This window comes from Lactuca serriola, chromosome 4 (genome assembly GCF_051521515.1).
Source record: "Lactuca serriola cultivar US96UC23 chromosome 4, Lser_US96UC23_V15, whole genome shotgun sequence".
In the NCBI taxonomy this organism is placed as follows: Eukaryota; Viridiplantae; Streptophyta; class Magnoliopsida; order Asterales; family Asteraceae; genus Lactuca; species Lactuca serriola.
In genome coordinates this window covers 229,177,349-229,201,935 of record NC_136411.1, presented here as the reverse complement: position 1 = coordinate 229,201,935, position 24,587 = coordinate 229,177,349, and the positions used below count along the sequence as shown (strand labels likewise).

At 39.1% G+C, this 24,587-nt stretch overlaps 1 protein-coding gene across 1 annotated transcript; it reads left to right on the top strand.

Moving 5' to 3' along the window:
- Positions 1-10,623: 10,623 nt before the first annotated feature.
- LOC145099220 (uncharacterized) lies at positions 10,624-12,336 on the top strand. Its single transcript, XM_079036811.1, has one exon. The coding sequence runs from the start codon at positions 10,624-10,626 to the stop codon at positions 12,334-12,336; it is 1,713 nt and encodes a 570-aa protein (XP_078892937.1).
- Positions 12,337-24,587: the final 12,251 nt, after the last annotated feature.

Here is a 24,587-nt window from a genome sequence, read left to right as displayed (position 1 = left end):
GGAGCTATGGTCTTCGCCTTGAAGATTTGGAGGCACTACCTCTATGGTACGAAGTGAACCATCTTCACAGATCACAAAAGCCTCCAACACATCCTGAACCAAAAAGAATTAAACATGAGGCAACGGAGATGGTTTGAGCTACTAAACGATTATGAGTGCGAAATCAAGTACCACCCAAGCAAGGCTAACGTGGTGGCAGATGCCCTGAGTAGAAAAGAATACTCAAGTCACCTGGTGAGAACCCTATCCATAACCATTCAATCCCACTTAATTGCACAGATCAAGGAAGCCCAATTAGATGCATTAAAGCCGGAGAATGTCGTGGGTGAATCAATGTGCGAAATGGATAAGAACTTGGAAGCTGAGGAGGACAGAGCTCGTTATTTCATGAATAGGATCTGGATCCCTAAACTCAGGGGATTTAGAGAAATAATCATGAACGAGCCTCATAAGATGCGATACTCCGTCCATCCCGGTTCTGATAAAATGTACCTGGACATCAAGCAACACTATTGGTGGCCAAATATGAAGGTAGAGATTGCCACTTACGTGAGCAAGTGTCTCACTTGTACCAAGGCGAAAGTGGAATATCAAAAGCCCTTGGGACTATTACAATAGCCAGTAATACCCGAGTTGAAATGGGAAAGGATTACTATGGATTTCGTAACCAAATTTCATAAGACGACAGATGGGTTGGATGCTATATGGGTAATTGTCGATAGGTTAACTTAATCCGCTCATTTCCTGCCAATAAAAGAAACTTACAAGATGGAAAGGTTGTGTAACGACGTGAATTTTCAAAACAACTTTTCATTTTTAAAACATACATTTACTCATAAAATAATGTCAAAACATAATGTATCAAATGTTATCATCACAAACATATCCTAGGATCTCAAACCCTAAACTCCACGAGTGTTTACGGATCATGCCGGTGCCTTCCCGCGATCATCACTAGGACCTGAAACACATAACACAACAACTGTAAGCATAAATGCTTAGTGAGTTCCAAAACATACCACCTACAACACATACGCCTTTCCAGGCCATAACTCTATGGGATCTTCCGATCCAAGTGTCTCAGGGGACTTTCGTCCCGAATCCCGGTAGACCTTCCAGTCCTACCCGTATCAACCTTCCGGTCTGTAAGCTCCTGACCTTCCGGTCCTTATCATACATAACATACATAACACATACATATCACATAACAACATATAGCACATACATCTCATAGCATACAATACCTTCCGGTCACACATAGGTACCCTTCCAGGTATAGTATAGTGAGAAGACTCACCTCGGATATCTCGGATAATCTCGCACACGTATACACTGATCTAGCCTCCGCCTAGACACATAAACAATTATCTCAACTCAATAATAGCCCTCCGGGCTAGACTAGTCTCTTCCATGACCTCTATGAAGGCTAAAAGACCATTTTACCCTTCAAATGGTCGACAAGTCCAACTGTTGACCAAACCCTAAAAGTCAACAAAAGTCAACATTCAACCTTAACCAAGCTCGTCGAGTGCACTCGTGTGACTCGACGAGTCCATGCATGTCCTTTTTGCCCCTGGTCCTCACTCGACCCATTGAGTCAACCCTACACTCAACGGGTCATCACAGGTCGCGAATTGCGGGGCAACCCGAGTCGAATTGTTGAGCTCCATAATCGATCTAGCTTGGATTTTCCCACTCCTTCTTGCAAGATCACACCAAAGGATGAAGAATTAGGCTCCAAAATGATCTCTAAGCTCTTTTTTCTCTCTAGGGTTTTCACAGGGGAGTAGTGGCCGCAAATGACGGCCATAAGGGCCTTTAAATAGGGCTTAGGCCCTGAGATTTAGGGTTTCACTTTACAGCGCGGACTCGTCGAGTCCACCCTCTTTGACTCGTCGAGTCCATTCATTGATCCAGTCAGAACACGCGATCCTACTCGACGAGCCCACACCTCAACTCGTCGAGTCCCTCTCTTTTACTCAAAAGAATAAATGATCAAACATATTACCTGGAAATCCGGATGTTACAGGATGCCTCGAATTTACATCAAAGAAATCGTGAGGCTTCATGGGGTACCAGTGTCTATCATCTAGGATCAAGATAGTAGATTCACTTCAAGATTTTGGCAATCTCTTTAGAAAGCAATGGGAACGCAGCTTGACATGAGCACGGCTTACCACCCTCAAACTGATAGCCAAAGTGAACGAACTATATAAACACTCGAGGACATTCTACGAGCCTGTGTGATTGACTTTGGAAAATCGTGGGATACCCACTTGCCCTTTGTTTGAATTCTCATACAGCAATAATTATCACACGAGCATCAAGGTTGCTCCTTTTGAGGATCTGTATGGTCGCAAATGCAAATCGCCTCTATGCTTGAATGAGGTGGGTGACACCCAACTAGCAAAAGGACAATCACCAGACAGCACTCTTACAGGGCCAAAAATCATTCGAGAGACTACCAAAAAGATAATCCAAATCAAAGCCCGACTTCAAGCATCGCGAGACTGACAGAAGAGCTATGCCGACAAACAGAGAAAGCCTCTGGAATTCCATGTCGAAGACCGGTTAATATTGAAAGTCTCTCCCTGGAAAGGAATGATTTGATTTGGGAAACGGGGAAAACTGAACCCGCAATACATCGGACCATTCGAGATTCTCACCCAAATTGGTATGGTAGCCTATAAGCTGCAGCTACATTCAGAGCTCAGCAATGTACACCCCGTGTTCCACGTCTCGAATTTGAAAAAGTGCTTATCAGATGAAACTCTTATCATCCCTTTAGAAAAAATCGAAGTAAACAAGAATCTCCTATTTGTCGAAGAACCAGTCGAGATAATGGATAGGGAAGTGAAGCGTACGAAGCAGAGCCGCATTCCGATTGTGAAGGTTCAATGGAACGCCAAGCATGGACCGGAATTCACATGGGAACGCGAAGATCAGATGAAGCAAAAGTACCCTCACCTATTCTCTCATTCACGAAACTATCTTTCGAAAGAATTTCAGGACGGAATTCCCTCTAACGGGGGGATGATGTCCTAACTAGCATTTTAGCTAGGAAATTCTAATCTCATGTAATCATTCAACTATTGAAAGACATGTAATATAAGTCAATATCATACTCAATACTCATTCCAATACATCTCATATGTTCAACTAAGGGTTGTAAATCTTAGAAATCCCGGTACAAGTTCATTATGGACTTGGATTTTCTTATTGGGTTCTAACTGGACTCAATTCATCAATTTATAACATTTCGGGCCATTTGGGCCTAGAATGATTCATTCTACCTCCAATGGGCCACGACGGGCCATAAATGATTTAATTAGCCCTAATGGGCCATAAACCTATTCCTTTTACCATAATGGGCCAGAAAAAAAATGATTTTTGGGCTTCATAGATTCGAACAAGACCAAGAATGGGCTAAATCACTTCATCCTCATTTATCTTAGCCCAATCTCGGCCCAACATGTAAAAAAATAGAAAAGATTATGCATGGGGTTAAATGGTGCCACCTCAAATTTACCTTATGGTCTTCCATGATAATTACCCTCCATGTAATTAATCAATCCCATGTCTCAAGGCAACTAGCTTATCTTAACCAATCCCTCCTCCCTTCTTCTTCTCTCAGCCGAACACACCTTCCCACCAACTCCATTTTCTCATTCAAACTACTTCAAACTCTCTCTAAGAACTCCTCCTTCTCCTCCATATTCTCGCAAGTTTCTGGGTGTTTCAAGAGGATTTTTCATCAAGATCAACATCCTTCGTAAGATCTCACAAACCTAAGTTGATTGACTACATCTTTAACCTCAAATCGCTCCTCCTATACCCATGTTTTCATGGATCATACTTCGCTAGAACCATCTAAGTTCAAAAGTCACCTCAAGGAGTTGTTAGGGCCGAAAAATCACATCATCTCCTTCCATTTCTTCTTCAAACCGAGAACTACAAAGCAAGTTGAATTCATACCCCCTGATATTCAGTTTTACTATGTTTTGGGGGAGGATACAAGTTGAAATGTGCTAGATCTATGTATTTGTGCATGCTTATGTGTGTTTTCTTGATTTAAATTGTGATTATGTGATGAAACATTATAGATCTCGAAAACTCTAACCAAAAATTATGATATTTGTAAACTAAAACACTTTACACAACTTACTATGAAGATAAATGTGTTAAAAATGTGAAGATTCATAAGAAACTAAACAAAATCTTGAAAAAGGACCATTTTTGATAAATAACAAAAAGGTAAGTCCTCCTTGGCATTTTCGATTTTTACAAGGGTCACAATAGTCAAATTACTTTTAAAATGGGTCATTATGATATTTATGACTTTAAAAGGGTCAAAAGTCTAATTTTTTGCATAATGGGCCACCTTATAGGCCTTACAGTTTCATTGGGCTTAAAGTGTAAAAATTATAGTTTTTGTGGACTAAAATGTCATTTTATACAAATTTGAGTCAATAATGTAAATTTACGGATATAGGGGCTGAAAATGTCACTTTCCTCGAATTTGGGCCAAAATTGTTATTTTTATAAAAATTGGGCCGAAATTGTCATTTTAACAAAAATGGGCTGAAAATGTAATTTTTGTAGAAATTGGTTGAAAACAGCAAAATTTATATATTTGGGCCAAAAAATGTTCATTTAGATGTATTTGGGTCAAAAATGTTAAATTATATTTAATTGGGCCGAAATTGTAAATATTTATGAATTTTGGGCCGAAAATAAAATTTTAACCAAAATGGGCCATAAATGGTCATTATATTTGAATTAAGCCCGTAAATTTAAGACTCTTAGCCTCAAGGGATCTAAAGTGTCAAATTTTCCAAAAATGTAACTAAAATGTATATTTTTGGTGTAGTGGGCCAAATGTGCCACTACTACAAAAATTAGATATTTTTGGTGTTCTTGTTAAACCTCGAGCTAAAACAAACAATGAAATAATAATAATGAATGAAATACATCGATAACAATTTTTATTGCGCCTAATACTCTCGTTACATGACCAATGGGCCTTAGGGGCCCATTTAAGTGTATATTGGGCCTAATATTTTCCATGACATGTTTATTGGGCCTTTCCGGACATTCACATGTTAATTTGGGCCTAAACTATGGATCACATGTTTATTGGGCCTTAGTGGTCCATTTACATGCCTATTGCGCCTAAATTACCTTTTTACATGTTTATTGGGCCTTAGTGGTCCATTTACATGCTAATTGGGCTTGGACTGAAAATCACATGCTTAGTGGATCTTAACTATCCCTCTACATATTTGTTGAACTTCGTATATTCATATACATACTTTTGGATTTGAAAACTTAAAACATACATGTAAACATTATACTTGGTGCAATACATTACTCGTGAACAAGTTGAGAATCTAGTGAGACTTGTCGGTTGACACCTTTAAGTGTATGATCGTATCCTGTAGTTATAACTAGAGTTTCCTGGAGGGAGAGCGGGAGTTTGTGTATAGATCTATACGGGGTGACCCCCCACACCTTAGATGTTCGCTACAGCTAGACTAGACAAGTCTAGGGCGACAAACCTTACCTAAATCAAAATTGGCGCCTGAAAACGCCAAGACAGGCGAATTAGTCATTATCAAGCATGGTTGTAACGACTCACTTAGAGACTAACTCCATCAAAGATTTTGGTATATTTATACAAATGTTGACGATACTAAAAACATACATACATCGATACTCGGTCTTGAAAATTTATGATTACGATACTTTTATAAGCAGAAAATATCAGATTTTCTGGGATAAATACATTTATACGTTATCTTCTACATATAATAGGAAATACAAGATTTTTATCTGGATTACATTTTTGGTTATCTATACATTCCTAATATAGTAAACACACATGCACTAATATTTGATCTTGATACATCACGTTCAAACAATTTTCAGAAAATATCGAATTTTTTGGTGTTTACAAACTATTAAAAACTATTCATTCAAACATTCTTATGAACTCACCAACAGTATATATGTTGACATTTTCAAAATAATTTGTATTCTCAGAGGGAATCGATAAGCGGAAAGGTTAGCAGGGAATGTGGAAATTATTGTATTTTTGTTATCATCATACATTGAACTTTCTTTTTGGCATGTAACTTAAAATACTATATTTGATGTACACAATGTTGGCTGTATTTTGATATGTATGATGATGGTGTTGTCTTGTTTCATGTATATACATTGTGATGATATTACAAGATAAAGTCATGCACAAGCCCCCGAACGTTTCCGCCGTCTGGTTCGGGGGTGTTACAACAGGGCCCTTTCCTGGTGGAATGACTATGTCAAATCCTTATCCATTCCAGTCACCAATGCTATGGGACGAGAAGATTTAAAAACCCTGATGCTAGCAGAATATTATCCCTGTGGCGAAATTCAAAAGCTAGAGGAAGAACTCTGGAGTCTGACAATGAAAGACTCCGATATAATTGCATATACTGCCAGGTTCGGTGATCTGCTTGTTCTGTGTCCAGGGATGGTTCCCACCGAGAGTAAGAAAGTTGAGAGATATATATGGGGACTCTCTCTCAGATACAAGGAAATATCATAGTTGTTAATCCTATCACTTTTGATAGTGCCAAGCATTTGGCACAGACACTAGTAGACCATGGAGTTCGACAAAGATTTATGGTACCTATCTCGTAGAAACCCAAGGAAGGGAGCAGTAAGAAGAAGAAATTCTGGAACAAGCGAAAAGGGCAATCGTCTCAAGAGCCCTCGAAAAAGCAACAAACAGTGGCAACACACGCTGCTATTGTTCCTGTTGCTGTTCCAACCCCTGTTCCTACCACTGTGTCTATTTCTCCAGCAACTCCAAGTAGGTATGTTGGATCATTGCCAAAGTGAAATCAATGCAACTTCCATCATACAGGAGATTTCAAAGAAATGCACTGCAAGAATTGTAACAGAAAGGGGCATACTGCCCGTTTCTGTAGGGCACCGGCGCAACCTATTTCTCAAGTCCCTGCCACAGGAGTGCGTCAAGCATGTTATGAATGTGGGGAAGTAGGACAATTTCAAGAGAAATTTTCCTAAGTGAAAGAATGTTAGTGGTACTGGGAGAGTCTTGGTGATTGGCTATGAAGAAGCAGTAGCGGATCCTAATGTGGTGACAGGTACGTTCCTTCTCAACGATTCTTACGCATGCTGTCACACCCCAAAACCATGAACGGCGGAAACGTTCTAGGGTGGAGGACGTCATGTACAGTATCACAACAGTGTAAAGTAGTAAACAAGCAACAACATCATCCATTGCATTAAAAGTAAAGTTTTAATACATGTGTGTTCTTTCATTGTAATAAGACACCAAAATATACAATCAAAATAAAAGACGAGTCTTGTCTGTGCTCCGTCTTCTCAAAACCTGGCCATTGTACCTGTCTACTGGTGACCTGAGAATACAAGTTATTTTGAAAGCGAGTATCAGCCTAAAGCTGGTGAATTCATAAGTATTTAAATTTCATTGTCTTGTGTTGGAGAGTTGTTATGAATGCCATGTAAATCTTTAAATGAAACAGTTCATATAAGTTGAAAACCCTAGAAAATCCCATATTTCCTACTAGTATGAAATGTAGTCTTCTACTAAGACCCGAATGTTTTGCTATAAAAATGATAGTTTTTCCTTCCTTTTGACTATTACTAACAGTACTTAGTCTAACTCATCGTTTATGTGAATGTATCACAAAATAAAGTAATAGGAAAAATGTACTCATGTAAGTGTTATCCTTTTGTATTAGGATTAACACGACATCGCGATTAGCGAAATGTATAACCTTTGAACATCAGTAGATTGTTCAATTTTCCTCTGTAGCTACAGCAGGTTTAAGGAAGGGTTAGTCCCGTAAAGGTACTCCTAATATAAGTATTAACCGTAGGCATCTGTAAATGTTCATTTACCTCTATAGCGAACAGTAGACTAAAGGAATGGTTAGTCCCGTAAAGGTACCCCTAGTATAAGTAATAACCGTAGGCATGCATAGATGTTCATCTACCACTGTTGCTAACAGGTGGGTTTCAGAATGGTTAGTCCCGTCTAGATATCCCGTTGAACTGGGATAGGCAGGACAATTTACACATAATGTACTAATAAATCATCCTAGTGAATCGAGGTACAAGTATCCATGTAAGTGTATACAGGTAAATGTATCTACGTAAAGGTATTCATGTAAGGTATTCATGTAATCGTATTCATGTAACTTGTAATGTATAGTATAGACTCATGAATGAACTGACTCTGATGTGATTCCTTGTAATAGGAATTATGTTTTGTATCTCCTCACTATCCCTATAATAGTTAACTGGAAGGTAAGTGATTGCCCAAACAGGTTTATACACCCTTGCTACACAAGAGTGTGGGAAACTGAATGAATGATGAAAAGTATAACGTCAATACATATATAAGAACATAAGTGTATAGATACAGTTTTGTTCAAGAAGGTAAAAATGGTTTTGTAAGACATCTAAGAGTTTTCAACAATAATTAACAATGACTTGATGTCATTTTAATAAACATTTCAAAACAAATACATTTTCTACCAAGGTATTTTAAGATAGAAAACCATTTCATGCATCACATTTTGAAGTATGTGAAATCTGCTGGATGAAAACACAGTTATAAAATACATATGAGTGATTTAATAACATATTGTTTTCTACTTGAATTCCCCCGCCCCCCCCCCCCCCCCCGCCATTAAAGCATTTAAAATCATTTAAAACATTGATTAAGGGGTATGAACTCACTTGCAGCGAGTGGATTGGATTGAAGTGTCGGATACGGTGATAGGTGACAAATGGAGACTTGTACACACGCACGAGCCTAGTTATCATATAATGAACATATATATAACTAATTAGCCAATTTATAACAAATAAATTAAGTTGGGACACTCTATAACATGAAAACACTTTGTTTCAAGTGTTAAAGATCACAAGGGTTGAATCCAAGTGTTTGTAGGGCAAAGCTAGAGTGTTTGGAGTTCAAGGGTAAACTCCTTTGGAGTTTACGGTTTCAATGACCATTCCCCAAGGAGTTTACGGCAATAAACTCAAGGGTTTACGGTCGTAAACTCTACACCTTATGACCATATGTTGTTTTGAGGTTTTACAAGTCCTTTGAAACATTTTTACTTGGTGGTTAGTGTTAGGTGCATTTCATGCATTCCTTTTTATAGTTTTAGTTCATAAAAGTGCATTACATTTAGGTTTAAACTCATGCATTTTGTATATTTTCGGGATTTTTCATGATGCAATTCCATTCACACGCTTTTAGGATATTTCAGGGACTTATGAAGGTTGGATCTTGTTGGAGGAAGTTATCAAGAGTTGGAGACAAAATTGTAGAAGTTTTGGAGCTTTGAAGAGAAGAAATGAAGAATTTGGCTTCACAGGAGTTTACATGGCCGTGTAAATGTATACCTATAATTTACACGGGCCGTGTAAACGTATATGCAAGGACATTCTACTTCAAAGACCTGGAAGAATTAAGCATTCTACTTTTCTTGTTTACACGGCCGTGTAAATGGAGCCCTTTGGTTTACACGGGACGTGTAAACGTCTCAGCAGTTTTTAAAGTGGTTTTGTCTTCTTATAATGGGGACAATCATTTTTGATGGGGGTTAGGTCGGATTTTGGGAGGAGAAGAGACGATTTTCAGAGCCTTTACAAGTAGATCAACACTTGGAAAACACTTTAATTTCTTTTTGTAAGTCAATTTGAAGTTTAAACTTGTTTGATTTGTAGTCCAACCTAGATATGTGTGGTTGATTTTATTATCATTTCCGAATCTGAACTCTTAAGTATGTGTTGTTAGGTTGTAACTTGAATTTGACTTATGTTTAACATCTAGTAATCTTTGATTTGATCTTAATCATGTGTTTGGTTAGTTCTCCTTTTCACTTGATCAATGAACTAGGGTTCTATTCAATCTAGTTAATCAAATCATGAAATTCGTATATGTTTTATGATTTGATGTTAGTAACACTCACTTACTTGGTTGTAATTAGATCAAAATTAGTGCAATCAAAGATTAAATGTTTATATTCCCAAGCTTAAGAGGAATGTTAAACATTGTTGGTAATTAGTGTAAGAACTTAATGTCATTTAATGATTTAATGCAAGAGCTTATTTGGGTTGAATCAATTAAATGAAGTTTTATTTAAAGAGCTTATTTTGAATAAAATACTTTTGCTAATTTGGATATTAGAGTTTATTAATATCCAACTTACCAACCTAGATTGAACATGAGTTGTAATCATATTATATCTTTCAACATAATACATATATAAGAGTCAGAATCGGAAATGTACTTCTTTTACTACGTTTGTTTTCAATCTTTCTTATTTATGAAGTTTAATTCAAGTTTAAATACAAACCCCCATTTTAATATTACTTGTATTATGTGTGAAAATATGGCAAGATAAAAAGTCTCGTATCTCTGTGGACCGACCCTGCTTACTCTATACTATCTTTAGTATTAGAAATAGCAGTGATTTGAGTTATATTAATATTATTTTATCCCATCATTTGTTGGTTTGACAACCAAACAAATTGGCGCCGTTGCCGGGGATACGGTAGTACTAATTGTTTATGCCAAGATCTTTTCGCACAGGTACACCATTACCAGTTGATTTGGAGATAGAAAAATCTGCTAAACAGAGAAGGAAGCAAGCCAGACTTTTAAAGAAACAACAACAATCCAGAGCTTCTTCATCAAATCCATCAACTACATCCTCTCCAACATCCAAAAGTATCACCCCACCATCTTCACCTACTCCTACCATGGCAGACAACCATGGAGGAAATCAAAATCCTCCACATCCACCACCTGAACAAACCTTTAGACAATGGGCCACTCAAGATGTCACCCAACAACCTTTGTGCATAAATTACCCTGCAGCAATCAACTTTGAACTCAAGTCTGGACTCATCCATTTGTTACCCTCATTCCGTGGTCTTGAGAATGAAGACCCACATAAATTCCTTAAGGAATTTCATGTTGTTTGTGTGGGTATGAAGCCACATGAAGTCACAGAAGATCAAATCAAGTTAAGGGCATTTCCCTTTGCTTTACAAGATTCAGCCAAGGAGTGGTTGTATGACTTACCACCGGGGTCAGTCACAACATGGAATGAACTTGCAAGGATGTTTCTGGATAAATATTTTCCCGAAATGAGAGCTTCAGCTTTACGCAGAGAGATAATTGGAATCAAGCAACAAAAGAGAGAAGCCTTGCATACTTATTGGGAACGGTTCAAGAAATTGTGCTCAAAATGTCCACAACATGGGATTACCGAATATCAATTGTTGCAGTATTTTTGTGAAGGAATGTCATCTTGGGATAGGAGATTACTTAATGCATCAAGTGGTGGATCTATAGCTGATAAGACTCCAACAGAAATTAGAGTTCTTATCAAGAACATGGCAGAAGAATCCAAGCATACCGTCCAAGAAGAAGAATGGTACATGGATGCACCCCGAGGTGTAAAGGAGGTCCAAACTCCTCAAATTGAAGCTCAATTGTCCGAACTTACAAAAGTGGTTATGATGCTAGCCAAAGACAAAGGTGTGCAACCCACACCCTGTCCATGTGGTATTTGTACTCAAGTGGGGCATCCAACCGACATGTGCCCTCAACTTCAAGAGGAAGATTATGAAGAAGCAAAAACCATGGGAGGTTTTCTTAGGTCTAGTCAAAGGGGATATGAGCAGCCATTAGGTGATCAAAGATGGAACAACAATCAAGGTTGGGGAGGAAATCAACAAGGGAACTATCAACCAAGTCAACCACATCAATACCAACAAAGACCACCTTTTCCACCACAAAACTTTCAGCCAAGGCAACCACAACACCCTCCTCCACAAGCGGATTCATCAAGTATGTCTTTAGAGGACATAGTAAACGGTTTGGCAACTAGTACACAAGCTTTCCAACAAGAGACAAGAGCAAGAATAAAGAACTTAGAGAAACAAGTTTCACAGCTTGCTATTTCCGTAAGCAAACTAGAATCTCAAGGAAAGTTGCCTGCCCAAACTGAAGCAAACCCAAAGCACAATGTGTGTGCCATCACATTGAGAGGCGGGAAAAGCTATGATGGTCCAAAATTTTCGGTTGATCAAAAAGAAGATGAAATAGTGGTTGAAGAGGCAACCAAAGAAGAGAAGGAGGAAGAGAAAACAAGTGAAAAGAAGTCTTTCATCGCCGAGTCCAAAGTCACACCTGCTCCATTTCCCGAAAGATTAAAGAGCACGAAGAAAGAACGGGAGGAGAATGACATCATGCAAATGTTCAAGAGAGTTTAAATCAACATTCCACTCCTCGAGGTCATCAAGCAGGTACCTAGATACACAAGGTTCCTTAAGGATCTTTGTGTATCTAAAATGAAATTAAAAGGAAATCAAGTCGTAACGGTTGGGGAGCATATATCTGCGGTTTTGCAAAAGAGGATGCCCCCAAAGTGCAAGGATCCTGGTGTCTTTACCGTGCCTTGCAAGTTGGGAAATCTTTATGTACCCTGAGCTATACTTGATCTAGGTGCATCTGTAAATGTCCTACCATATTCTCTTTTCAAATCAATTGGTGTAGGAACATTGAGCAAAACCGATGTGATCATCCAACTTGCTGATCGGTCTTTGGTACACCCAAAGGGAGTATTAGAGGACGTGTTAGTGCAAGTTGATGGATTTGTCTTCCCGGCTGATTTTTCTATCTTAGATATAGGAGACGATGACTCTCCAAGTTCAAGTTCCATTATTTTGGGTAGACCTTTTCTTAAAACTTCTAAAACAAAAATCGATGTCTACAATGGAACCTTGAGTATGGAATTTGATGATGAAGTTATCAACTTCAATGTGCATGAAGCAAAAAAGACTCCTTTTGATGTTCAATCTGTTAATTTTGTCAATTTGATCCATCCCTCAACAAAAAAGGGTTTGAACTTGTCTAACAATGAATTTCTGGAGTTAGTTTTGTCACGAAAACTAGACAGGGACAAAGCCAAAGAGCTTGCAAAGAAGTTTGATATGGATAATGAAGTGTTAGAGATTTTAGAGTTTATTGATGACAAGAAGCATGTGAGGAGTTATGATATGTTAGAGAGTCCCACGTATCGAGACTGAAGCACAAATAGTTGGGGTCCAAGTCGAGCCAACGACATTAAAAAGGGGCGGCTAACCGGGAGGCAACCCGGGGGTATTTTTGTCATTTCGTATATTTTCATTGTATTTTCTTTATTTTCAAACTTCCAAGTTGTTTTTCATGCTAAAAAAGGTAAAAAATCATTTTTCGGGCAATAGAGGTTTAGCAGGTTGCAATTTCAAAACGTGAAAAAAATCAATTTTTTTGGCCTTTTCAGAGGTTTACACGGCCGTGTAAACTTATGCTTTCCATTTCCACGGGCCGTGTAAACGATTAAACACGGTATTTTTGATTCAGGCATTTACACGGCCGTGTAAATTCTCTCCTTTGATTTACACGGGCCGTGTAAACGCAAAAACAAGGCTGAACGATTTTAAGGTCAAATCTCGATTTTTCTAACTCATTCTTCACTCAATACCTGCGATTTCCTCTCTTCCTACTGCCCCCTTCGAAAAAAAAAAACCTTCCAAATACTCAATCTTCCTCAATTTTGCATAAAAAATCAAGCTCCAAGGTATGAAATTCTTCTCTTTTCTTCATCTTCTTTATCTTTCACATCTATTTCAACCTCTCATGGCCGATTTTGGGGTTTTTGAGCAAAACTCTAGAATTTTTGAACCTCAAACTTTCGACCTAATGCTTGAAATTTCTTGTAGGATAAGCTTGGGGATAGCTTGGGGAAGCATTGGATATCATCTTACCACCATTATCAAGCACAAATTGGTATAATTGTTCCACACTCTTACTTTGTGCATTTAGATAGAACCTCATTTTTTTTGGGTGATTTTTTTGGTGAGACTTGCTAGTTCTTGTGTTTCTATTGTCTTAATTGTGTGCAACTCTTTGTTGATTCATTTGGGTAATGGCTTCTCGGGGTAAAAGATCTAGAATTGGAACTTCACAAGATGAACAAGACCCACAACCCATGGACAACCCTTATGAATTTGGTCTAATTTTTTAGACCAATAGACAAGAGATATTGTATGCAAATCTTGTTACAAGAACCATGGGTGCTCAAAAATTTGTGGATATCCAAGCCCTCAAAGATTTGCATATCTATAAGGGTGTCCACAAGCTCTTTAAAAACATAGGATGGGAGGGTCTTTTGAATCTTCATGCAGTTAGTTACCAAGCACCGATGTTGGAACTTTTGTCTTCCATTACCTTTGACTATCAAACTCATCTACTGACTTTCCGTTTGCTCAATCAAACCCATCAAGTTCATGCTGACATTCTCTGTGATATGATTGGTGCTCCCAAAGCAAAAAGAGATGTATACACAACAAAGGGCAGAAAAAATATCATTTTTGAGCAAAACTGTACAAATTTTTGGAGAAGCATTTCTTGTGAGTAGGATTATCAGTCAGGAACAGCCAAAGCTTCTAGCATTATCCATCCGGTCTTGAAAGTCGCCCACCGGATCATTGCTTCTCTCTTATTCCCTCAAGAAGAGATTAGCAAGGCTAATAAGAAAGAGCTAAAAGTCTTGTGGTGTATGATTCATAAGCCTGCTGAAGTCCCTCATTTTGGTTGTTGGGTTATTCAAAAAATGCTCAGAAATGCTACGAGCCATGGTGGGCAGTTACATTGTGGAGGCATGATTTCTGTTATTGCTGAGCATCTTGGCCTTCATTTACCCAACAACCCAACAAACATAGTCATGGGTCGTACTCGTCTATCCATTGATGTTATGGAAACAATGCATCTTTTCCATCGCCTTCCCACTGGGGATGTTCATTGGACAGTAGATGGGAAAGAGTATCTACGCATCGACGGCAGAAACAAGAAGATACTCAATTTAGCCAATAACATTCCATCAACCACTTGGAAGCTCAAATCCAATTTAGGTGTTACAGTAGATCATAGTCCTCCACCCTCTCCTCCTCCTGCTCCTACTGCTGGTGCCTCTATTTCATCTTGCCCCAATTCTTCTTCTGAACACAATCTTTATATGGGTGAGTTTGCACGTCTGAACCACCGTTACACAAGTATACAGCAGGAAATCGGAGAAATTTATACGGGTGTCGCTGAAATCACTTCTGATTTTCAAGACTACCGTAACTTGCAAGAAGAGCATTGGGCCCAACAAGAGTTGCGTTGGGCTGAGCAGGATCAAAGATGGGTCGCTCAAGAGCAGCACAACCGCAACATTCATCACCTGCTGAGCGATATCCATAGAGTTCTTGTCCTCCCCACACAGCCGCAGCCACCATCAACATCTCAACCCCAATGGCCGCCCTACTATCCTGCAGATTATCCTTCACAGTTCCCTCCATCTCAACCGCCCGGTCCTCAATAGGACAGCTATGCCTCTCTCCAAGCATCGAGGACGATGCTTATTTTAAGCTTGGGGAGGGGCATCCATCCATGCATTATCCCGTTGCATGTAGGTTGCATGTAAATTTTGTACATATTGCATTACATATTGCATTGCATTGCATTATTTTTCTTTGTCATAAAAAAAAAAACAAAAATCGATCCAATCCCAAGCAGCCGAATCTTTTCAAAACAGTTGAGCAGGTAAATGAGTCATGTGCCTTGAAATTGGCTTGCTCTTTTTATTGAAAAATCTAAAAGCAAGTTAATCACACGAGCACATCTCCCGAAGCTACTTGTGTAAAGCAGAAAATGAGAAGATTGTCAACACTGGAGCATAACAGCAGGTATGAGTCGATTCTTTGGGACATATGACCGGTCTTATGAGTAGTAATGCTCAATTGAACTTAAAATGCAAAATTCAAAAGTTCATAAAAAGAATGCAAAATCTCAATGTCCCGACTTCCAGCGCTCTTAAAAGTCATTTCTACTTATTCCCTTTTATATACCCTGCTTGAGGACATAGCTTTCAACTATACTTACGGGTTTTTGCATGTTGACATTTAGTCCCCCGAAAAATGTCTTAGAAGTCCTCACGGTAATAGACCGTGAGATGTCCCATAAAAAAAAAAAAAAAAAAAAAAAAAAAAAAAAAAAAGTCAAGGACGAAAATATAAAGAAATCGGCCGAATAAATAATAAATTAAGTGTTATGTGTTAGCTTAGTTATTTGTATTTAAATAATAATAATAATATCAAAAAAAAAAAAAAAAAAAAAAAAAAAAACTATTATTAAGTTAATCTGTGACCTTTGGGATTCGAACAAGTAAACTCCGAGGGGTGTTCTACACTTAATCACCTAAAGCTAAATTGTTTGGGATTGATTGGTTGAAAGTTCGCTACACGGGTTCCATAGAAAGTCATGAACTTAATAATAGCAAATAGAGCTAATCTGTGGCCTTTGAGGTTCGGGCAAGTAAACCCGAGGGATCTCTTCAAATCTAGCACACTAAGGTCATTTGATTTGGATGTGTTGGTTGGAAGCCCGTTACACGGATTTCAAAGAAAGCCATGAGCTTTATTTGTAAAAAAAAATGTAATTAGGAAGTTTGTATATAGTTGTGTTTATAGTTTAATTAGATATTGTGTTTAGGAAAAATACTTGGCTGTCAAAAGATTCCCTTGGACTTGGACTTGGATTTGAATTTATGACATTGGACTGAATGTTAATTACTTCGACCGGTGTAAGTGGTTTGAAGTTTGTAACCAATTTGGATAAATATTAGGGAATTTTTAGAAAATATTTTTCAGAAAAAGATTGTTGTTAACCAACAAATAGCTGGAATCGGACATTGTTATATTTTATGAAACAAAGATGGTTGAGCATGTTTTGTCACATATAATTTCACGAGAGTAAGACCATAATTTGTTCCAAAAATTGATTTGATGATATTGAAAAGGAATAAGTGTTGTGATCTTTGATTCTGTTGAGTTGTACTAGGGAGTGGCTATAGTCTTATCTCTATTATCATATAATATTTTGAGATTAAAGCCAAGTTAACTCAAGGCATGACAGGTACATTCTCAACTATAGTACAAAACAGGGTAATTAGATTGGATCTTTTCATGTTTGTTTTTAATTTCATTCATTAAGTTTCAAATAGTTTTAACTTTAATTTCTTTTCTTCTATTTTATTTTATTTTCTCTGGTTTAAATTCCTTGTTCTTTCTTGAGGACAAGAAAGGTTCAAGCTTGGGGAGATTTGTTAGGTGCATTTCATGCATTCATTTTTATAGTTTTAGTTCATAAAAGTGCATTACATTTAGGTTTAAACTCATGCATTTTGTATATTTTCGGGATTTTTCATGATGCAATTCCATTCACACGCTTTTAGGATATTTCAGGGACTTATGAAGGTTGGATCTTGTTGGAGGAAGTTATCAAGAGTTGGAGACAAAATTGTAGAAGTTTTGGAGCTTTGAAGAGAAGAAATGAAGAATTTGGCTTCACAGGAGTTTACACGGCCGTGTAAATGTATACCTATAATTTACACGGGCCGTGTAAACGTATATGCAAGGACATTCTACTTCAAAGACCTGGAAGAATTAAGCATTCTACTTTTCTTGTTTACACGGCCGTGTAAATGGAGCCCTTTGGTTTACACGGGCCGTGTAAACGTCTCGGCAGTTTTTAAAGTGGTTTTGTCTTCTTATAATGGGGACAATCAGTTTTGATGGGGGTTAGGTCGGATTTTGGGAGGAGAAGAGACGATTTTCAGAGCCTTTACAAGTAGATCAACACTTGGAAAACACTTTAATTTCTTTTTGTAAGTCAATTTGAAGTTTAAACTTGTTTGATTTGTAGTCTAACCTAGATATGTGTGGTTGATTTTATTATCATTTCCGAATCTGAACTCTTAAGTATGTGTTGTTAGGTTGTAACTTGAATTTGACTTATGTTTAACATCTAGTAATCTTTGATTTGATCTTAATCATGTGTTTGGTTAGTTCTCCTTTTCACTTGATCAATAAACTAGGGTTCTATTCAATCTAGTTAATCAAATCATGAAATTCGTATATGTTTTATGATTTGATGTTAGTAACACTCACTTACTTGGTTGTAATTAGATCAAAATTAGTGCAATCAAAGATTAAATGTTTATATTCCCAAGCTTAAGAGGAATGTTAAACATTGTTGGTAATTAGTGCAAGAACTTAATGTCATTTAATGATTTAATGCAAGAGCTTATTTGGGTTGAATCAATTAAATGAAGTTTTATTTAAAGAGCTTATTTTGAATAAAATACTTTTGCTAATTTGGATATTAGAGTTTATTAATATCCAACTTACCAACCTAGATTGAACATGAGTTGTAATCATATTATATCTTTCAACATAATACATATATAAGAGTCAGAATCGGAAATGTACTTCTTTTACTACGTTTGTTTTCAATCTTTCTTATTTATGAAGTTTAATTCAAGTTTAAATACAAACCCCCATTTTAATATTACTTGTATTATGTGTGAAAATATGGCAAGATAAAAAGTCCCATATCTCTATGGACCGACCCTGCTTACTCTATACTATCTTTAGTATTAGAAATAGCAGTGATTTGAGTTATATTAATATTATTTTATCCCATCATTTGTTGGTTTGACAACCAAACAGTTAGGCCTTAGGAAGGGACTAGGGCAACAAAACACTCCTTTGAGGAGTTTACGGCCTCATGGTCATTTCCCTTTGGGTTTACTACCTTAAACTCATGAGTTTACTACCTTAAATCCATAAGTTTGGTATTTGGGGGTTTTCAAGTCCTTAGCTCAATCATGGCAATAGTCTACGTTAGATTTAGACATAAGGAATAACCATTGGACTTTTATGGGACTTTTATGGGACTTTTATGCACCTTTTGGGGTTTTTACGGTGTTGGGAGATCCCCAAACCGTAAACACATGAAAATGTAAGATTTTGGTGTTTTTTGTGTGATAAACTCATCAAGGAAGAATCTAGACATGTCCCTAAGGCAAGGTGAAGCATCTAGGCACCCTAAGGCACCACTTTGCACCATATTTGGCGTTTACGGTTTTGGGAGCCTCCAAAAGCCGTGAACACCTTGATCTTGGTGTTCTTGGGACTTTTCTTTGATGTTAATATGTAATACAAGCTTATTAAGATTCAAGGATGGAAGTACTTACTATAAGGAAGCTTGAAATGAGCTAAAAGTCCAAGAACACTTAGTGTGTGTTCTTGGTGTTCTTGGTGTTTTTGGAAATCTAATAAAAACACAAAAATGGATGGATGAAAAGATGTACAATCACTAGATTAGGTGTTATACCAACTTGAAATGGCTAGAACACTTACAAGTTTGAAGATCTTGATTAAATTCTTGGATGATACTTGAGAGTGTTTTTGAGTTTACTCTTTTGGTAATTGGGCAGTAAACATAAATGACTAGTTTGGGGAGTAAACTCATGCTTATGCATGAGTTCACAGTTTTTGGATGATTTTCTGACCCAAACATAAAAGTTTGGTTGTGAACTTCTAAGACACGAGGTGTTTGCGGTTTAGAAATTTCAAGACCCGAGACGGCCCATCCGTTCACCCGTTCGTTTAAAGATTAATTATTAAAATAATCAAGTGAACTTATTTTTCCTAAAAACAAGTAAAAGTGAACTTGACTTATAATATGAAGTGATTGACGTTTAGGGTTTGACCGAATGAAAATTGCAGGTTGTCACATCATCCCCCCGTTAAAGGGAATTTCGTCCCGAAATTAAAGTCTAAACAAATAACTAAGCAAAAAGATGAGGATATTTCAGTTTCATCTGATCCTTACGCTCCCAAGTGAATTCCGGTCCTCGCTTGGCGCTCCAGTGAACCTTCACAATCGGGATGCGGCGTTGCTTCGTCTGCTTGACCTCATGGTCCATGATCTCTACCAGTTCTTCCACGAAGTTGAGGCTCTCGTTGATCTCGATCTCATCGAGTGGATTATAAGAGTCTCATCGGACAAACACTTTTTCAAGTTAGAGACGTGGAATGTAGAATGTACGTTACGAAGTTCATCGGGTAGATTGAGTTTGTAAGCTACAGGGCCGATTCTTGCAAGAATCTCGAAATGCCCTATGTACCTAGGATTTAGTTTTCCATGCTTTCCGAAGCGTATCAAGCCCTTCCAAGGTGAGACCTTCAATAGAACACGGTCACCCACACGGAATTCCAACGGTTTCCTACGTTTATCAGCGTAGCTTTTCTGTCGGTCTCTAGAAGCTTTCAATCGTTCACGGATCTTAACGATCTTCTCTGTCATTTCCCGTATGATTTCTGGACCTGTGAGAGTGCTTTCAGGAACTCGTCCCTTAGCTAACTGGGTATCACCCACCTCAGCCCAGCACAGAGGGGATCTGCACTCTCGGCCATAGAGGGCCTCGAATGGCGCTGCCTTTATGCTCGTGTGATAACTCTTGTTGTAGGAAAATTTGACAAGGGGTAAATGGGTATCCCAAGCTTTCCCAAAGTCAATCACATAGGCTTTCAACATATCTTCTAATGTTTGGATAGTTCTCTCACTTTGTCCGTCGGTCTGTTGATGGTAGGCTGTACTCATGTCCAGCCTAGTTCCTAGGGAACTTTGTAACAACTGCCAGAACCTCGAAGTGAATCTACTATCTCTGTCCGAGATAATAGATAAGGGAACACCATGCAGTCTTACAATCTCCCTAATGTAAGATCTTGTAAGTTTCTCCATCTTGTCTATTTCTTTGATTGGCAAGAAGTGTGCAGACTTGGTCAGTCTATCGACGATGACCCATATGGAATCAAGTCCGCCCGTCGTCTTGGGCAACTTGGTTATGAAGTCCATAGTGATCCGCTCCCACTTCCATTCTGGTATCTCTGGTTGTTGTAGAAGACCGGAGGGTTTCTGGTATTCGACCTTGACCTTTGCGCAAGTAAGGCATTTACTCACGAAGGTAGCAATATTTGCTTTCATGTTAGGCCACCAGTATAACTTTTTGAGATCCAGATACATCTTATCTGATCCCGGGTGCACGGAATAACGAGTGTTGTGAGCCTCGGTCATGACTAAGTCTCTGAAGCCACCGTGTTTCGGTGTCCAGATCCGATCCATGAGATATAAGGCTCCGCCACCCTTGACTTCCAAGTTCTTATCCATCCCTCTAAGAGATTCACCTGCCACATTTTTAGGTTTCAAAGCGTCGAGCTGAGCCTCCTTAATTTGCGTGGACAAGTGTGAATGGATAGTTAGAGTCAAAATTTTGACTCTACGACCAGCATATTCTTTCCGAATTAAGGCGTTAGCTACTACATTGGCTTTACCCGGATGACAACAAATTTCGCACTCATAATCCTTAAGTAGCTCGACCCACCATCGTTGTCTCATGTTGAGCTCCTTCTGGTCGAAAATGTGTTGTAGACTCTTGTGTTCTGTAAAGATCGTGCTTTTTGTACCATACAGGTAATGTCTCTAGATATTCAGAGCAAACACAACTGCTCCTAGCTCAAGATCATGGGTGGTGTAGTTAACCTCATGTGTCTTCAGCTGTCTCGAGGCATAGGCTATGACTTTACCTCGCTGCATCAGAACACATCCGAGTCCTTGATTTGATGCATCGCAATAGACAACGAAGTCTTCTATCCCTTCGGGGAGGGGTAGTATTGGTGCGGTGCACAAGGCTCGTTTGAGCGTTTGGAACGCTCTCTCCTGCTTCCCTTCCCAGCCAAAGGCCACGCCCTTCTGGGTCAGTGTTGTAAGAGGTTTTGCTATGCGGGAGAAGTTCTGAATGAACCTGCGATAGTAGCCAGCGAGACCTAGAAACTGACGAATTTCTGTAGGTGTCTCCGGTTCTGACCAGTTCTCAATGGCCTTGATTTTGGAAGGGTCCACGTGTATTCCCTCTTCGCTAACAACATGGCCCAAGAATTCGACTCATCGGATCCAAAATTCGCACTTGGAGAACTTCGCATAGAGCTTCTCGCTCGCAATGTTTCTAAGACTCTACGTAGATGTTGACCATGTTCCTCCTTACTTCGAGAGTAGATAAGTGTGTCATCAATGAAAACAATGACGAACTGATCCAAGTAAGGACGACACACCCTATTCATCAGATCCATGAATACTGCGGGCGCGTTAGTTAATCCAAACGGCATCACCACAAACTCGTAGTGTCCATAATGAGTTCGGAAGGATGTCTTGGGAACATCCTCCTCTAACACTCGTAGTTGGTCATATCCGGATTGTAGATCTACCTTCGAGAAGTAGTTGGCTCCTTGAAGTTGATCAAATAAATCGTCAATGCGGGGCAAAGGATAACGAATTTTATTGGTAAGCTTGTTGAGTTCTCTATAGTCGATGCACATACGAAACGATCCATCTTTCTTCTTGACGAACAAGAACGGTGCTCCCCATGGTGAGAAGCTTGGCCTAATGAATCCCTTCTTGAGAAGTTCGTTAAGCTGACTGGAAAGTTCCTGCATCTCGGCCGGTGCCAGACGATAAGGAGATTTGGCTACGGGAGTAGCTCCTGGCACTAAGTCGATTCTGAACTCGACTTGGCGTTGTGGTGGTAATTCGGGAAGTTCTTCTGGGAAGATTTTGGGAAAGTCGCCTACTTCTAGGATGTTTTGAATGTCTTTCACTCCTTGACTCGTATCGATGACGTGTGCGAGGAATGCATGATATTCCTTTCGCAAGCACTTCTGGGCTTGGATGCACGAAATGATGTGAAAGCTCGTACTAGTTTTGTTGCCATAGATAACTAAGGTTTTGTTGTTAGGAAGGTTAAGATGAAATGCTTTTTCAAAGCACATGATGTCGGCGCGAAGAAGACTCAACCAATCCATGCCGATGATAACGTCGAAACATTTAATTGGGACCGGCATGAGGTCTATCTTGAAAGTATGGCCATCTAAAGTTAAAGTACAAGCTACGTATATGCAGTTAATACTCTCCGTTTTCCCATTAGCCATTTCTACCGTGAATGAGTTATCTAATGCACATGGTTTTTGATTAAGCAGTCGTGCAAATTTATTACTTACGAAACTTTTCTTCGCTCCACTGTCGAAAAGTATGCAAGCATATGAGTTACCGAGGAGAAACGTACCAGTAACTATCGTAGGATCAACTACCGCTTCCTCGTGGCCCAAGGCCATAACTCTTCCTACTCCTCCAGCCATCCCCGCTTTAGGGCAGTTTCTCTTGTAGTGGCCCACTTCGCCACAACCATAGCAAGCTTGGCCCATATCGGCGTTAGGAACCTGGGTGGCCTGAGCTGTTGGAGTCTTGCAGAAACGGGCTGTATGCCCCTTCCTGTTGCAGTTAGAGCACTGCATCTCCTTTCAAGGTCCGTGGTGGTGGAAGCTGCATTTGTTGCACTTCGGGAGAGTTCCTGATAAGGGGTTTGCAGGGACAACGGGAGTTACCATGGCAGCATTGATTGCCACAAGTTGTTGTCTCTTGGAGGATTCTTGCGAAGCCCCTCTCTTCCTCTTGTTCCACCCCTTCTTCTTGTTGTTGCTGTCCTTTTGTGGTCCGGGTGCAGGGATTGTTGGGTTCTGAGGTTTCCTGTGATCTATGAGAGATTGTGCCAGCTGCTTGGCACTATCGAAAGTTACAGGCTTAGAAGCTAACACACTTGATTGGATCTAGGGCGACAGTCCCTAGATATATCTCTCTATCTTCTTGCTCTCAAGAGCAACCATATCAGGGCATAGGATTTCCAGATCACAGAACATATTTGTGTAGGTTGATATGTCGGATCCAACCATTTGTAGACCCCAGAGTTCCTGCTCGAGTTTTTGTATTTCACCTCGAGGGCAGTACTCTCTCATCATCATGTCCTTCAAGTGTTCCCATCTGATGGAATATGCCACCACTATAGTCAGATACTTAACATGGCCGTTCCAGCATGTTAGTGATCTGTCAGAGAAGGTACAAGCTGCAAACTTGACCTTGTTGCCCTCCTGGCAAGCACAGGTTTCAAAGACTGATTCCATCTTTTCAATCCATTGTCTTAACACCATAACCCCACCAGTTCCATTGAAGCTTCGGGGTTTGGCGTTTGTGAAGTCCTTGTAGGTGCATTCCCGGGGATGTCCACGGCTTTCGCCGTGGTTTGAGGGAGGTGCACCTATTCCCGATCCACTAGGGACAGGAGCATTGATGGCTGACACAGCAGCTGCCACTGCTGCTATGAAGGCTGCCTGGAACATAGTGGCATCGAAAGGAGAAAGTGATTGAGGAGGTTGAGGTGGTGGTATCGGTGTTTCCTTATTTGAGTTACGCCTGGGATTCCTGCATGGCGGCATCTTTAACTATACGTTTAAAAGATGACGACATGGATAAGAATAAATGAATATTGAGTGTGTCTCATGGACTAACTCTCCATAGTCCAACAACAAAATGAATAGTATAGCTAAATGAAGATGATAGCATTTGGATAATAATTTCCATATGATTAGATATCTGTCAATAATATCGGGATTACAAATGTAACAAGTTCGGGAAAAATGGCCTAGAAGTAGGCCTTACATCAACCAAGATAGGAAAATTTTGACAAAACTTTGACTAGATCAAGACC